This window comes from Coregonus lavaretus (genome assembly GCF_964263955.1).
Source record: "Coregonus lavaretus genome assembly, chromosome: 32".
Classification (NCBI taxonomy): domain Eukaryota; kingdom Metazoa; phylum Chordata; class Actinopteri; order Salmoniformes; family Salmonidae; genus Coregonus; species Coregonus lavaretus.
The window spans coordinates 3,006,965-3,023,042 of record NC_140019.1 but is presented as its reverse complement, the minus strand read 5'-3'; the positions used below and the strand labels follow the sequence as shown (position 1 = coordinate 3,023,042).

At 42.4% G+C, this 16,078-nt stretch overlaps 1 protein-coding gene across 1 annotated transcript; it reads left to right on the top strand.

Moving 5' to 3' along the window:
• The first annotated feature begins 5,007 nt into the window (after positions 1 to 5,007).
• On the top strand, positions 5,008 to 15,011 carry LOC311107492 (platelet-derived growth factor receptor-like protein). The gene is made up of 6 exons (XM_084149989.1): positions 5,008 to 5,243; positions 11,454 to 11,739; positions 11,965 to 12,116; positions 12,278 to 12,571; positions 13,470 to 13,606; positions 13,863 to 15,011. Exons 1-6 carry the CDS (start codon positions 5,186 to 5,188, stop codon positions 14,049 to 14,051), a joined length of 1,116 nt encoding a protein of 371 aa, XP_084006115.1. The 5' UTR covers positions 5,008 to 5,185; the 3' UTR covers positions 14,052 to 15,011.
• The last annotated feature ends 1,067 nt before the right edge of the window (positions 15,012 to 16,078 follow it).

Here is a 16,078-nt window from a genome sequence, read left to right as displayed (position 1 = left end):
GCAAAGCCCTGACCTCAATCCTATAGAACATTTGTGGGCAGAACTGAAAAAGCGTGTGCGAGCAAGGAGGCATTCAAACCTGACTCAGTTACACCAGCTCTGTCAGGAGGAATGGGCCAAAATTCACCCAATTTATTGTGGGAAGCTTGTGGAAGGCTACCTGAAACGTTCGACCCAAGTTAAATAATTTAAAGACAATGCTACCAAATACTAATTGAGTGTATGTAAACTTCTGACCCACTGGGAATGTGATGAAATAAATAAAAGCTGTAGAGCTTCACTCTACTATTATTCTGACATTTCACATTCTTAAAATAAAGTGGTGATCCTAATTGACCGAAGACAGGGGATTTTAACTAGGATTAAATGTCAGGAATTGTGAAAAACTGAGTTTAAATGTATTTGGCTAAGGTGTATGTAAACGTCCGACTTCAACTGTACATTATGTCGACTTTGGTGTCTATTTCAGACCTTTTTCAGACTTATGGCATTTTTCAAGGATGAGCATAAGAGCAATAAAATGGGAGAAGACCACTATAAGTCTGTCCATGTGGAGAGGTGCAGCTATAGTTAGGGGCAATTTATCGGTTTGGTCAGGGCCAGCATGAGGGTACTGCAGTGACGTCTAAAATTGTTTGAATTAATCAGCACCTTGGAGAGTGCTGTCCGTTTCATCACCATAGACAGTAGGCTACTTGGCTGTTTACTCTGTCTGCTGCGCTGCAACGTTGTGTTTGACACTTTTTTTCTCAACGTGTTTCCTCCCTCACAGTAGGCTGATTGGGTGGCTCCTCACTCAGGTCGTCACCGCTTTCCCCTCCTCCTCATAGTCTGAGATGTACAATGAGCTGATCAATGAAGTTATTTTCCCCACCGGATTTCTCATTGTGACAAATGGACCAAAGATAGGGGTCTTTTGGTTAGGGACACCCGAGTGCTGTTGGTCCATGTCCTCAGGCTCTGGGCCCGGTTGCATAAAACACCTTAAGTTAATTTTCCCCCTTAAACTTGGCTTTTCTCTAAGTGGATTGCATAAGGGATTTCTTAAAAAGAATGTCATATTTTCCTTAAGTTTCCCTTAAATATGAATTCACACTTAAGGTTAACCTTAACTAATTTGACAGTTGCAAAAAAGACTTTAAGGGCACATTTGACATAATAAACTTAAGGTACCTTCTGAGCTCCCTTTACTGCTAGCTACATTTTGAGACCATGGCTGAATATATTATCATGTCTGATGATGAAGAACAACAGGAAAGCAATAACATTTTCAATGAAGGTATTTGGCTGGCGGCAGGTAGCCTGGCGAGTAGGAGCGTTGGGCCAGTAACCGAATGGTTCCTGGACCAAATCCCAGAGCTGACAACGTAAATATATGTCGTTTCCCCTGAGCAAGGCAGTTAACCCACTGTTCCCTGGGCGCTGAAGACGTGGATGTCAAAAGGATCGGACCCAAATCTAACTGCCTGTAGCTCAGGACCTGAAGCAAGGATATGCATATTCTTGATGTCATTTGAAAGGAAACACTTTGACATTTGTGGAAATGTGAAATTAATGTAGGAGAATATAGCATATTAGATCTGGTAAAAGATAATACAAACAAAAAAACGTTTATTTTATTTTTCTATTCATCTTTGAAATGGAAGAGAAATGCAGACAGTGATGTAGGATTCTAGATGTAATTTAGATGTTGTCCATCAGATGGCAGCATTGTGTGTGCAAAGTTTCAGACTGATCCAGTGAAGAATTACATCACTACACAATATTTTGTATCAAGTCTGCCAGGAGTTTTCCCAAATGTGCCAAATTTGTTTTAAAGTACATAACTATAGAGAACATACAAAAATGCTATGGTAATACAACATTTAAGATTGCACACTTCCAGGAATGTCATAAATGATGGATCATTAGCTTCCCTACATAAAATAAACTAACCTTCATCTAGATGGAGGTGGGTATGGAGTCAGAGGTCAAACTGTAGAACCCAGTTCCTACATTTGAATATACACATTTATTTTTCAAACAAAACTACACTACATTTGGATGACTACACTACCCTCAGGATGACAAATCAGAGCAAGATTACTGAATGTAAGTACATTATTTACCTTCAGAGGTTAATGTACCAAACCAGTTGCCATGATAAAAGTGTTTTGTTGTTGTGCACTATCCTCAAACAATAGCATGGTATTTTTTAGCTGTAATAGTTACTGTAAATTGGACACTGCAGTTAGATTAACAATAATTTAAGCTTTCTGCACATAGAAGACATGTCTATTCTTTACAACACCATTCTAGTCACATATCGCATATTGAGCAACAACGTCCCGTATAAGGGACACCGATCCCGTAGAGGTTAAGGCAGCCCTCCGCACCTCTCTGATTCAGAGGGGTTGGGTTAAATGCAGAAGACACATTTCAGTTGAATGCATTCAGTTGTACAACTGACTAGGTATCTCCCTTTCCCTATTTAGGGATCGAGGAAATCCCATGGATACTATGTCTGATGGGCAATTACTTACAGAAATGTTGCAAAAGCAACAAGGAACCATGCACTGCTGCCAGTGCTCCAGGTGTTAATGGCCATGTGTTTCTTCACTACAGGAAGTTTCCAGTCAGTGATGGGTGAAGTATTTCGTGTCCACAAGTCATCTGTGTGTAGGGTTGTGCACAGAGTCACGAAAGCCTTGTGTCAGAAGATGAGGAGGTTAATCAGAATTCCCACCCAGGCCGATCAGAACATCCTACAGAGTTCCACGGCATAGCAAGGTTCCCATGAGTCTGTGGCGCAATTGATGGGAGCAATCCCAATGACCGTGAAGTCACTTATGTCAATAGAAAGAACTACCACTCCATCAACATACAAGGCATTTGTAACCCAGATGGCAAGTTTCTAAACATTGTTGCCTCTTGGCCTGGCAGCATGCACGATGCCAGGATCTTGCATGAATCGCAGATTGGTAAGGAGTTTGAGGAGGGCAGACACAGAGGAATACTGATTGGAGACAGTGAATAAATACCCTTGCCGTCCGTGGCTGATGACACTATTCTTGAATCCTGCCAACCCCTCTCAGGTAAATTATTATACAGTAATACCCTTTGCTCAACTAGGAGCAACAGCGGAATGAATACAATTATAGCCTTTGGCAGTATGGTCAGGCTAGAGTAGCCTTTCTCATTTGAAGCTAGTCCCTGCACAGTTTTTGAATAGTTTCTTAGAATCACATACAAGATGTACCGTACATGTTTTGCAAGATAGTACCCCAGGTACAGTGACAGTAATGACATTATTCTCAATTGATTCAAATTAAACTGGTATTTCAATGTAAATGTTCCATTCTTTTTTACATTAATATTCTAGTCCAAGTCAATATTTAAAAGTATATTTTCGCCTTAGTCTTCTAGTTTTGTGTGCCAAAGGTTTATTATGTCTAGTTTCATAACCAAGGTCCCCTGTAGCTCAGCTGGTAGAGCACGGCGCTTGTAACGCCAGGGTAGTGGGTTCGATCCCTGGGACCACCCGTACACAAACATTTATGCACGCATGACTGTAAGTCGCTTTGGATAAAAGCGTCTGCTAAGTGGCATATTATATTATATATAACCGATTTCTGGGGTCTTATAGGGATGAACAGTGAGAGAGATATTGCTTTTTAACATTCTTGTCTTGGAGCAGCAGAGACCATTGATGTGTAATCTGTCTCTCTCATGAATGGTGGTATCTGTTAGGGGTAGAGTTGCAAAAATCTGGTAACTTTGAGACATTCCCATGAATCAGGAGGGAATAAGCAGGAAATCCGGAATCCTCCAACTAGGATTTCTGGAATATCTGGGAATTTTGGGAAAGTTACTGGATTTTTGCAACCTTACCCACTGGGCAAAAACTGGATGAATCAACGTTGTTTACATGTCATTTCAACCCCAAGTCATCAACTTAAGGGCATTTTGTAATTTTTTCACCCAACTTTTTACCTAAATCCAATGACATGGTGAATTTTTCTTGATCATTTGATGATGAATTCATGTTAGTTGCCAACTCAACCAGAATTGAAAATCTAGACATTGAACTGACGTCTGTGCCCAGTGTGTAGATAGGGAAATATTTTAGGGTGTTCAATTGCAGTTTATCCACTGATGGAGCTCTTAGACCTGTGGTTTGATGATAACCTCAGAGTTCCACCTCATGATCCCCGGGACCACCCATACGTAAAAATGTATGGGCACATGACTGTAAGTCGCTTTGGATAAAAGTGTCTGCTAGATGGCATATTATTTATTATATTATATCCTCTGGTATTGATAAATCCTGAACAATCTTAGTTTACAGTAGATGATTGAAAGATAAGTGGCTGAGCTTATAATATATATTGTCTTGGTAATTTACTGCAATATCATGTTTGTTTTTTTACGTGACGATTATATTTCATCAATTTAAGATGCGTTAGGTTAATTAAACGTGGAACAAAAGGGCAGAGGACATTGTCTCCCTGAGCACCTAGATCAGGGTTGTAGACATAGGTAGCTAGTGATGTAACTTATTAAAATAACTACAGAATGATCCTCTGTAAATGTGCCCATTATGTGATGCTGACATAGTGTAGTTAGTAGAAACAATTGAAAACTGATGTCAATAAATGTATTTTTCAATGAGACCAGTTTGTGTGAGTGTATATTCTGTGTATATTCTGAGTGTTCCGCACATTGTCAGAAATTGTACAGTGACCCAGTGAGGTAGGATATACAGTATAATTGATTGTCTACCTGTTGTAAATGGTTGATATTAATACAACTTTTGGCAAGAGGTTTATTTGTGGTTCTCTCTCAAGAAAAACCAATAGGGATGTGTGTACCTCATTACATCTCCTTTATAAACAGTGTGACAGTGTTCCCCTCAGCCCACAAGAGGGCATCAGAGCATGTACTGTATCTTCACTGCGCTTGAGAGAGAAAGAGGGACAGGAGAGATTTCCTTTTCCCATTTTTCCTTTCTTCGCTTTTCCCTTTTTCACTGGGGAGGAGGATGGAGCTGCTAATCTAAACACTGCTGCAGAGTTCCAGACAGCGTAGCACCCAGGTCTGATTTCTCTCTCCTGCTGGGTTCCTCTTGCTGCTCCTCTGGCCCTATCGTGCCCCTCTAGACCCCATCGCTTCCCCCTTGCCTTCCGCTCCGTCCCGTCTGCTGACCATGAAGCTCTGCTGGGTCCTCCTAACTCTGGCCATCTTCTGGGTGGAGCTCCAAAATGGTGAGTAACTTTCTGATCCTCCATGCCTCTCCTCCATGTCTGTTTGTTCTTTGCGTTTTAAGTTTGAATACACAGTGATATATGTTGATTCCACCATAACTGCTTTGCTGTAATCTGAGAGCAGCCTTTGGGATTTGATAATCTTATAGTTTTGTCAAATCTGAGTTGATATTGGAGTTTAGTACCACAGTGATGGGAGTGCGGGGGAGAAGCATAGTCTGTGTGCCAAGTGAATATCATTTACCTAAAGGATAAGACAGTGACAGCAGTGATTTTAGAAATCACATAAGACTTTATGCAGTAATAGCCAAAGTATTTTTTACTGTGGTGTTTGGTCTCTCTGGAAAGACTTGCACAATAATAAATATTTCATAAATCTTATGAAATACAGGTAACTGCCAAAATAAAGGAAACACGGGCCACCTTGGCATATATTCTACAAGTGTCTGGAACACTATAAGAGGGATGTGACACCATTTTTCCACAAGAAATTCCATAATTTGGTGTTTTGTTGATGGTGGTGGAAAACGCTGCCTCAGGCGCCGCTCCAGAATCTCCCATAACTGTATCATTGGGTTGAGATCTGATGACTGAGAAGGCCATGGCATATGGTTTAGATCAGGGGTGTCAAACGTCCGGCCCGCGGGCCGGATCAGGCCCGCAAACGGGTTTAATCCGGCCCGCGAGATGATTTTGTAAAGTATAAAAATGAGCTGCAATTTTTCAATAAAAGAAACTGCTGTTCCAATTGTGTCCACTGGATGGCGCAATAGCAATTGTGTTAAGCAAGCAAACTGTTTATACCGGGGCAGAGTAAATAGGTCAAGCAAGTGCAGCCAGTCCGGATGAGCTACTTTGTTTTGCCCGCGATATTTATTACGGCTTCTACTTTTAACATTATGTGCTTTGGCACCCTCATTGCCCCAATATGTCTCTGTCAAAAAAGAGAAAAGTGGACGGAGTGCAGAGTGTTCCAAGAAAAATTGTCATCCTTCTATTTATTCACGGAATTGAATGGGAAAGCTGTATGTTTGGTGTGTTCACAGCATGTTGCAGTGCTGAAAGAATATAACCTTCGTCGCCACTATGTGAGTCTTCATGCCGACAAATATGACAACTTTCAAGGACAGCGGAGAAGAGAGAAGGTGAATGAACTGTTGGTGGGTCTGAAGAAACAGCAGTCTGTGTTTACTCACAGCCGAGACATCAGTGACGCTGCAGTGAAAGCTAGCTACCTCATTGCTAATGAAATCGCAGTGGCTTCAAAACCATTTAGTGAGGGTGAATTTGTAAAAACATGCATGATGAAGGCAGCAGAGATTGTGTGCCCTGAAAAGCACCAGGCTTTTGCAAATATCAGCCTGACAAGAAACACAGTTGCAGACAGGATTTCCAATCTTTCAGTGGATTTGGACAGCCAGTTGAAGCAAAAAGTAAAGTCATTTATTGCGTTTTCGGTTGCAATTGATGAAAGCACGGACATTACAGATGTTGCACAACTGGCCATTTTCATCCGCGGAGTTGATGACACATTGACCGTCACCGAGGAGTTCGTGGAGTTGGTGCCGATGACTGATACAACGACAGCAGCTGATATTTTCACTGCACTCGTCGGCGCGCTGGACAGGGTCGGAGTGGACTGGTCCCGCGCTGTCAGCCTGGCTACAGATGGTGCGCCCTCAATTATCGGGAAAAAAGCAGGCGTTGTGACAAAGTTCAGAGAGAAAGTGCAATCTGCAAATGGAGGATGTGAATTTTGGACTTTTCACTGTATTTTGCACCAGGAGGCTTTGTGTTGCAAGTCATTAAAGATGGATAACGTCATGAAGGTGGTCATCCAAACTGTTAATTTCATCCGATCCAGAAGCCTGAATCACCGTCAGTTTGACAGCCTTCTCAGAGAGAAAGACCACATCTATGGCCTGCCATACCACACTGAGGTAAGATGGTTAAGCCGAGGTGCTGTGCTGAGGCGTTTCTTTGATTTACGAGAAGAGATTGAACAGTTCATGGAAGAAAAGGGTAAACCAGTGTTAGAATTTAATTCCGCAGAATGGATGCAGGACCTTGCATTTATGGTGGATGTTACAGAGCACCTGAATAACTTGAACAAACAGCTGCAAGGGCGCAACAAAGTTGCCACGCAGTATTATGACAGCATACGTTCTTTCAAGTTGAAGCTGTCATTGAGGGAGACGCAACTCGCCGGTGGTGATGCAGCTCACTTCCCCTGTCTGAAAAATGTGTGCGCGACCCAACATGTGGCAGACATGAAGCGGTTCAAAGATAAAATAACGGGACTGTTAAGGGAGTTTGAGCAACGCTTTCAGATTTTTGGTGAACTGGAGAAAGACTTCAACGTTTTTTGTTCGCCATTCACCGTGAATCCCTCTGATCTGCCCGTCAGCATCCAACTTGAAATAATAGACTTGCAGTGTGACTCGGATTTGAAGGGCAAATTTGCCGCAGCTGGCTTGGACACATTTTATCAGAATCTCTTGCCAGGTTACCCCAACTTGACAGCCCTCGCTGCAAAACTGTTGTGCATGTTTGGAACCACATATCTTTGTGAGCAAGTTCTCTGTAATGAGCATAAATAAAACAAAGCTGCGCTCAAGACTCACGCACAAGCACTTGAATCACATCCTGAAGTTGGCTGCCACTCAGGATGTGACGCCTGATATTGATGCGCTGGTGAAAGCTAAAAGATGCCAGGTATCAGGAGTCAAATAAACTATGCAACCCCACTTAAAGTGCTGCATGAGACACCCTGATATAGTTCTGTGATCTGTGATATACTTCTGTGAATCACTGAGGCATTGTGTGTTTGTGTGTTGTTTGTCCTCAGAATTTCAAATAACTTGAGGTGTTTTATGATTAATAGTGATGTTGTGCTTTTGGACACACTGTCCTCAGGCTCCAGCTTTATGTTTATATGTTTTTATGTTGATGTGCTATTGTTTTTAATTGATTTTATTTTATTTGTATATTTAACCTATTCTTGACTCTGTGGTTCTTGCACTTGTTTGGGGAACAGGATTTCATTATTTGTATCTACATTTCTGCCTGAGAAATGACACCCTGATATAGTTCTGTGATCTGTGAAACAGTTATGTGAATCACTGAGGCATTGTGTGTTTGTGTGTTCTTTTTCTTTAGAATTTTCAAATAAACTTCAGGTGTTTTATGATTAATAGTGATGTTGTGCTTGTACTATTTTGGACACAATGTCCTCAGGCTCCAGCTTTATGTTTTATGTTGATAGTATTAAAACAAAGAAAACAATCTGAAGTTGTTGTTTTTAAGTTATATATACCATGATTTTACCGGTCCGGCCCACTTGGGAATAGATTTTCCTCCATGTGGCCCCTGAGCTAAAATGAGTTTGACAGCCCTGCACTATACAGACACGTACACGTGGATTTTGTGTTGTAGATATGTGGTTGTGGAGTAGGGGCCTGAGGGCACACACTTAGTGTGTTGTGAAATCTTTTATGAATGTAATGTTTTAAAAACTGTGTAACTGTTAATTTTGCCAGACCCCAGGAAGAGTAGCTGCTGCCTTGGCAACAGCTAATGGGGATCCCTAATAAATACAAAATACAAATACAATCACCTCATGTTTCAGCATGATAATGCACAGCCCCATGTCGCAAGGATCTGTACACAATTCCTGGAAAATGTCCCAGTTCTTCCATGGCCTGCAAACTCACCGGACATGTCACCCAGTAGGTTTGGGATGCGCTGGATTGACGTGTATGACAGCCTTTTTCAGTTCCCGCCAATATCCAGCAACTTCGCACAGCCATTGAAGAGGAGTGGGACAACATTCCCACAGCCACAATCAACAGCCTGATCAACTCGATGTGAAGGAGATGTGTCGCGCTGCATGAGGCAAATGGTGGTCACACCAGATACTGACTGGTTTTCTTATTTGTGACCAACAGATCTGTATTCATAGTCATGTGAAGTCTATAAATTAGGGCCTAATGAATTCATTTCAATTGACTAATTTCCTTATATATGATCTGTAACTCAGTAAAATCTTCAATTGTTGTTGTGAAAACTCTATGTTTTCCTATCGTTTTTTATGTATTTTCCTATGTTTTTTTCAGGGTTTCACTCTCAAAATCACACTTTTTTATACATAAATTACAAAAATTGGACGTTGTAAGTCCACAACAATGCTTAAACCACATCAGATACCATTTTTAATGTCTGGGAAAAAATACATACATTTGGGAGGGTATAGTTGCCCAATTCAAATGTGCACCTAGCAAGAGACCATTTGGCTAGTGGTGTTTCTGTACTGTACAATGTAAAAAACAAATGCCCTCCCGATTGATACAAATCATCATGATATCATTCAGCCAGGTAGGCTTACTTTGCAGTCAACATTTAATTGGGAAGGTTTTTTGGGAAAGTCGTTAGACATGTTCATTCAAACAGCACATGAATACTGAAAAAGTCGGAGCTCTAGAAAGAGGCCCATGTTCCCGAGTTGGAATTCCAAGTTGGATGACCTTTCAAATACATTTTTCCCAGTCGGGCTTGTTTTTTTCTGAGTTCCCAGTTGTTTTGAATACACTAAGGTCGGAAGTTCGAGATTTCCAAGTTCCGAGTTCCTAGTTGTTTTGAACGCTTCATAAGCACACGGGGAGCTATTCAATATTCAAAATAACGTCACAGTGTGACGCATGGGTGCATCAATCATTGGCAGCAGCATTTAACAGGGATGGGCACAATTGATGGGGTGGGGGCCACAAAAAAACTGAACTCATCGTGAGGGCCCGCAGTGGCCCTTGAGTCTGCGTACCCACATCCGCACCCACCCCCCCCCCCCCCCCCCCCCACCCCCACCTTGTGAGCAAAACATTTTAGCGGCCCCCCTCGTGACAGCGAAGAGAAACAATTTAAGTTTTAAAGTTCATTTCCTGGAATTCTACACATCTTTCCATGGGGCAGAGAAGATCTGGCAATTGTATAACTAATTTCATGCAATTCTACTCATTTTGCCATGGGGAAGAGACAAAAATTGACAGTTTTACAGCAAATTTCCTGCAGTTCTACATATTTTACCATAGGGTGGGGGCAAATGTTTGCAGTTTTTAATATGATAACTGATGATCAATGGGCCCCACCCCGGTCGGTAATTCGACCATGCTTACTACAAGTTTAGATAGCTGGCCACTAGACTAATTTACCAATCTAAAATAAATTAGCTGACATGGGTTAATTGAGTGACTGCTGATGCACAACCACAGGCCTACTAAAGGGCCAGTTGCCCATCCCTGATTTAGAGCACGTAACAGGTGTTATCAATTAACCTGCTTTTAATTTTAGAGATCTTTGCTTTCAAAATGTCTAATACAGAACAAATGAAACAAACAATGAGCTGAAATATCATCACTCGTAAGTCTGAACAATTACGCTGTTGACAAATCTCTTTTCCTACAATATACCTGCGATATATTTTGTCTGGAACATACCCCTTATCAACTTAAACTAACCCCAAAATAACAGAATCAACATATTGTCACGACCGTCTTGAAAGGGAGCAGACCAATACGCAGCGCGTTGAGTGAACATGATGACTTTAATGAGTACAGCACGTAAATACAAAACAAAAGACGATAGTGAAGTCCAACAGTGACAATGACTGTACATGGAACAAAAACCCACAACCACAAGGTGAAAACACACAGAATAAATATGGCTCCCAATCAGAGATAACGAGCCGACAGCTGACACTCGTTACCTCCGATTGGGAGTCACTGACCAAACACGGAAACAAAACCAAAACCAAACACAACAAATGAACACACCCTATACCCAACACAACCAAATGAATACACCCTGGCTCAAACAACACAGTCCCGGAGCCAGAGCGTGACACATATCCATAATTTATATCAAACTATCTATCACACTAAATGCAATAGACTGTAGACATATGTGAGTTGGAGTTGTTGAGGTCTGGACATTTTGTGCCAGTAATGAAAACCCCCATGTTTCCTGTGCTGCTGTTGATACAGATGTGTGGTATTGAGTAGCTTTCCAGATGGGCACGCTGCACTGTTCACTACTACTCTGACTGACTCTGTGGAGGTGTGTCAGTCCACAGTGGGACTCTGACACGTCTGTGGACGCATGAAGGGGTCATTGTTATTACTGTTCTAACCCCCCTTCCATCCCTCTCTGCTGGTTTAGGCGCCTGCCAGCAAGTCAAGCGTAGGAAGGAGGCGGGAGAGAACCGCATCAGGCCTGGAGGCAAGCGGGCCAAGGTTCGCTACCCCAAACTGAACGAAAAGGAGAAGGATGCAGGAGGAAGAGGCCAGTCCATCCTGACCCAGGTTCTGGATAAGGGCCGTTTCCTGAGGCTGGGAGAGAGCATGAGCCTCACCCCGGGGAAGAACATAGAGCTGCGTTGTAAAGGCAGTAACATTGGCTGGTCCTACCCTACCTACCTGGACACCTTCAATGACTCCCGACTCAGGTGACCTGAAGGCTGCATCTCAAATTGCTCCCTATTTAGTGCACCACAGGGACCTTAGGGCTTTGGTCAAAAGTAGTGTGCCATTATATAGGGTGTGACTTGGGACGAAGCCATTGATTAAGAGATCACTTGTTTAGTCTCAAATCACTATGCCTCCAGCTGATAGTAACCTAACAATGATCTGTAATGTCATTGTGTTCCCTTTCTTTCACTCCCACCATACAGCATCAAGCAGAGTGACAAGTACAGCCAGTTGATCCTGACGTCACCCTCTGCTGCCGACACAGGGGCGTACAGCTGCTGGGTCATACTTTGTGACGGATCTGAGTGTCTCAAAGACCCCGACCGCACCTCCAGCACTTACATCTACTTCACAGGTGAGCAGGGTGCCTCTACTGTAACACTATTTACTGTTTATACTTGATGAACCTAACAACACTTCAGAGACAATTTTATCGCTGCCATTCAGACTATATAAAAATGCTTTACCTCACTTCAAAATCATCATTACCCTCGTCCCCCCTTCCCCTCCAACCAGACAAGGACGAACTCTTCGTCCCCTCTGCCATCCACTTTGAGATCATCTACCTGCGTCCGGACAAGCCTGCTGTTATCCCCTGTCGTGTGAGCAGTCATCTGGCCAAGGTGTCTCTGCACAGAGAGGTCCCCCCAGAGGAGATGGAGGTGGACGGGACACTTGTCTCCTATGACCCAACCAAGGGCTTCATCCTCCAGAAGCCCAGTCCAGAGCACCAGGGAGTGTTTTACTGTAAGGCCGTGACCAAAGCCACCCCACAGATCTCCACCAAGTACCAGCTGCTTTACGTGGAGGGTAGGAATTTAGCAACCGTGCACCATCACACACACACAGAAAAAACATTTGTTGTCAATAGATCACAATACTGAACATTTGTTGTCAATAAATCACAATAGGGAATAATGATTGTCAATAGATCACAATACTTGTGCTCACACTAACATAAGTTGCTGGTCAGTAGACCCAAAAAGTAAAAATAAAAAAAGTTAAATAAAATCTACATTATAGCCCCACAGATGGGAATGTGATGTATCTAATTTGAATTACTTTACACAATAGCTGAAAGGCAAAGCCATTTCACAATTACCACATGAATTGATTCGAGGTGTACCTCCCTATGGGCCCTGGTCAAAAAGCAGTCCACTATAAAGGAAATAGGTTGCCATTTGGGACGCAGACTTCGTCTGATGTGCATCATCGGCTTCCAGGAATAGAGTGTATTTCACTGAGTTATCGAAAGGCTGTTCCATGGTACGGTAGGGCTCTTTGTTTAATTGGACTTGTGCCTATGGCAGTGGAGACATGGACTCGCTTTGGCTGCTTTAAGTGGGTTCGATCAGTGGTGAATTTATGAAATGCAAACTGTGTGTGTGTGGTCAGGTGATATCAAATCTCTCACTTCAGCTTTGACAGGCAGGTGGAAAATAGGATTAAGGTTTAGGTTGACCAAGTATGTTTACAATCCTATAGATTAGAAAATATACTATACTTTACTATAGAAGGTACAGTATATTTTTTGTCTTACTTCAACGATCACTGACAACTAGAAATGTGTTCTGTCCTAAAGCAGTCAGTGACAGCTGTAACCACATCTGGACAGCACTTGGTCAATAAAATGGTTTGTCCCATAAAGACCCTATAATAAATGTCCTATTTAGTTATGTGGTTTGTCCTTCCTTAACTCTGTTGACAGTGCCCAGTGGCCCACCCTACGTTACCATTGAAGCTTCCTTTTCCTCTGCGAGAGGAGGAGACAATATCAACATCACCTGTACTGTCCTGGGGGAACCAGAGGTGGACCTCAGCTTCACATGGACCTATCCTGGCCAGGTAAACTGGATGTCACCCTTTCTCAGTGATGCTTGATGCTTCATCTGTGTGCTTCATCTCTTAAGCTTGTGAAATAGGTATTTTGACCTCAATGGGGAATTCCTGGTTAAATAAAGAATAAAAAGGTTACATAAAATCTTTCCACACTCTACATTGCACCCTCCTTTGTTATCTCGCTCCTGTGAAATGGCTCAATCAATCTCCTTTTGGAGGTATAATTCTGACCCAGTTCTTTCTTTCTCTATGCTCTGTTCAGGACCTCCGTCCTGTTAGTGTGCATGACTCATGGAGGCTGATCAACAGAGGAATGGGACACACCACCCGCATCTCCCAGAGCGTCATGACCGTAGATGACCTGGAGACCATCGACTTTGGGAGATACATCTGCAGAGCGAAGAACAAGCACGGGGAGACCGCAGTGGCCACCAGCGTCAACTCTTACTAGCCAGACAGAGCAGGAGAGAAGACTTATAACCTCCATAGGCAACGTTCCACTTAGGTGGCAATTTCACATTTTTCACATAAGCCATCTTGCAGCTTGAGTAGATTTCAACTATGTTTGTCACTCTGCTGAGGTTGATTGACCAGTAAAGCTAGCACAAGGAGTATACTAGTTTAGATATTACAAAACCACAGAGTTAATCTTAGTAGGTCTGTTATCCAGTCAAAATCTGAATGTATCCGGCGTATGTATGCACATTTACTCAATGATCTGTTCATACCTTTACTTCCTCTCCAAAATATGTATGGTGCACCTCTTCTTGGGCAAAGGTACCTGCAGGACAGATGTATCTGTATGCCCATACTTTCACTTCTGTGGAGAAATACATATTACAATTAAACAATTTAATGCATGCTTTGTTGGGGGATTTGATCGGTCTAAAAAGGAAGACAGCAATCGTGTGAGAGGTGCTTCTTCTCCGTCTCTCTGGTGTGAAGAATAAAACATAGTTTATAGCGGAGCAGAGTGAGCAGTGTGCCGTGCCTCACTCCTAATGTTTCAAGTTTCAAGTTTTAATTTCACTTGCACAAGTACAGTGAAATGCCTTTCTTGCAAACCCAAAACCCAACAATGCAATAATCAATAACAATGTAATACTAAAAAAAACACATGAGAAATAAGATGAAATATGAAGAACACAGTAAGTAATCATAGTATATAAAGGGTGAGTTCCAATACCATATTAAAAAATTGCAGGGATACTGGAGTGATGGAGGTAGATATGTATAGGGGTAAGGTGACTAGGCAACGGGATATTAGATAAACAGAGTAGCAGCAGCTTGTATGTGAGTGGGTGTGTGTGTGTGTGTGTAGAGTCAGTATAAATGCATGTGCATATCATGTGTGAGTGAACAGATGATGGAGTGAGCGTGTAGGGCCTGTGAGTGTGCATAGAGACAGTGCAAAAATAAAAATAAAAGGTAAATAAAGATACAAGGTTAACTCAAATAGTCTGTGTAGCTATTTTGTTAGCTATTTATCAGTCTTATTGCTTGGGGATAGAAGCTGTTCAAGTGTCAGACTTGATGCACCAGTACCGCTTGCCGTGCAGAAGCAGAGAGAATAGTACATGGCTTGGGTAGTTGGAGTCTTTAACGATTTTTTCGGGCCTTCCTTCCACATCGCCTGACATAGATGTCCTGGATGGCAGGGAGCTCGGCCCCAGCGATGTACTGAGCTGTCCGCACCACCCTCTGTAGCGTCATGCTTTAGTGATTTGGACACCGAGGAAGCTCTCGACCTGCTCCACTGCAGCCCCGTCGATGTGGATGGGGGCATGCTCACCCCCCCCCCCCCTTTCCTGTAGTCCATAATCAGCTCCTTGGTCTTATTGACGTTGAGAGAGAGGTTGTTGCTCTGACACCACACTGCCAGGTCACTAATGGGCTCCGTATGTGGAATGTGAAATGCAAGCCCAGAGTGACACACTTACTACATTTTCCATCTCTCTCACTCTACAGAAACACACTGGGCTGTTGCTGTTGCTGTTGCTGAGAATGATGTACATGGATCTAAGCAGTGTTGAGGTAATTGTACGCAAAATCTAGTTTTATCCACCATGAATTCATTTTATATTAACATGGAAACCAACTAAGAAAGTGTGTTAACATAGAAAAATACATCCCTATAATTATCCGCTTTAGATTTCATATAGGACTTTATTAATTGCACAGCAACAGTTTTTTCAACACACCAATAATTTCAACATCCAAACAAGTTATTTTGTGACATGTATCCCATCCATCAAGCATAGGTTCTCTTTGCTTTTTAACTGTAGTGACATTATCTTTGTAAACACCCCCCACTTTAAAGCTGCAGTAGGAGGTTTGGGTGAGGGAGGGGTGCTAGACAACAGGTCATCAAACATGCACAAACAGTCGTTTGAATTGGATCAATGGTGAAACAAACAAACCAACAACAACAACAAACCTTCAAAACACACAGCTTTGAGTCCTCAGGCCACCAACCTG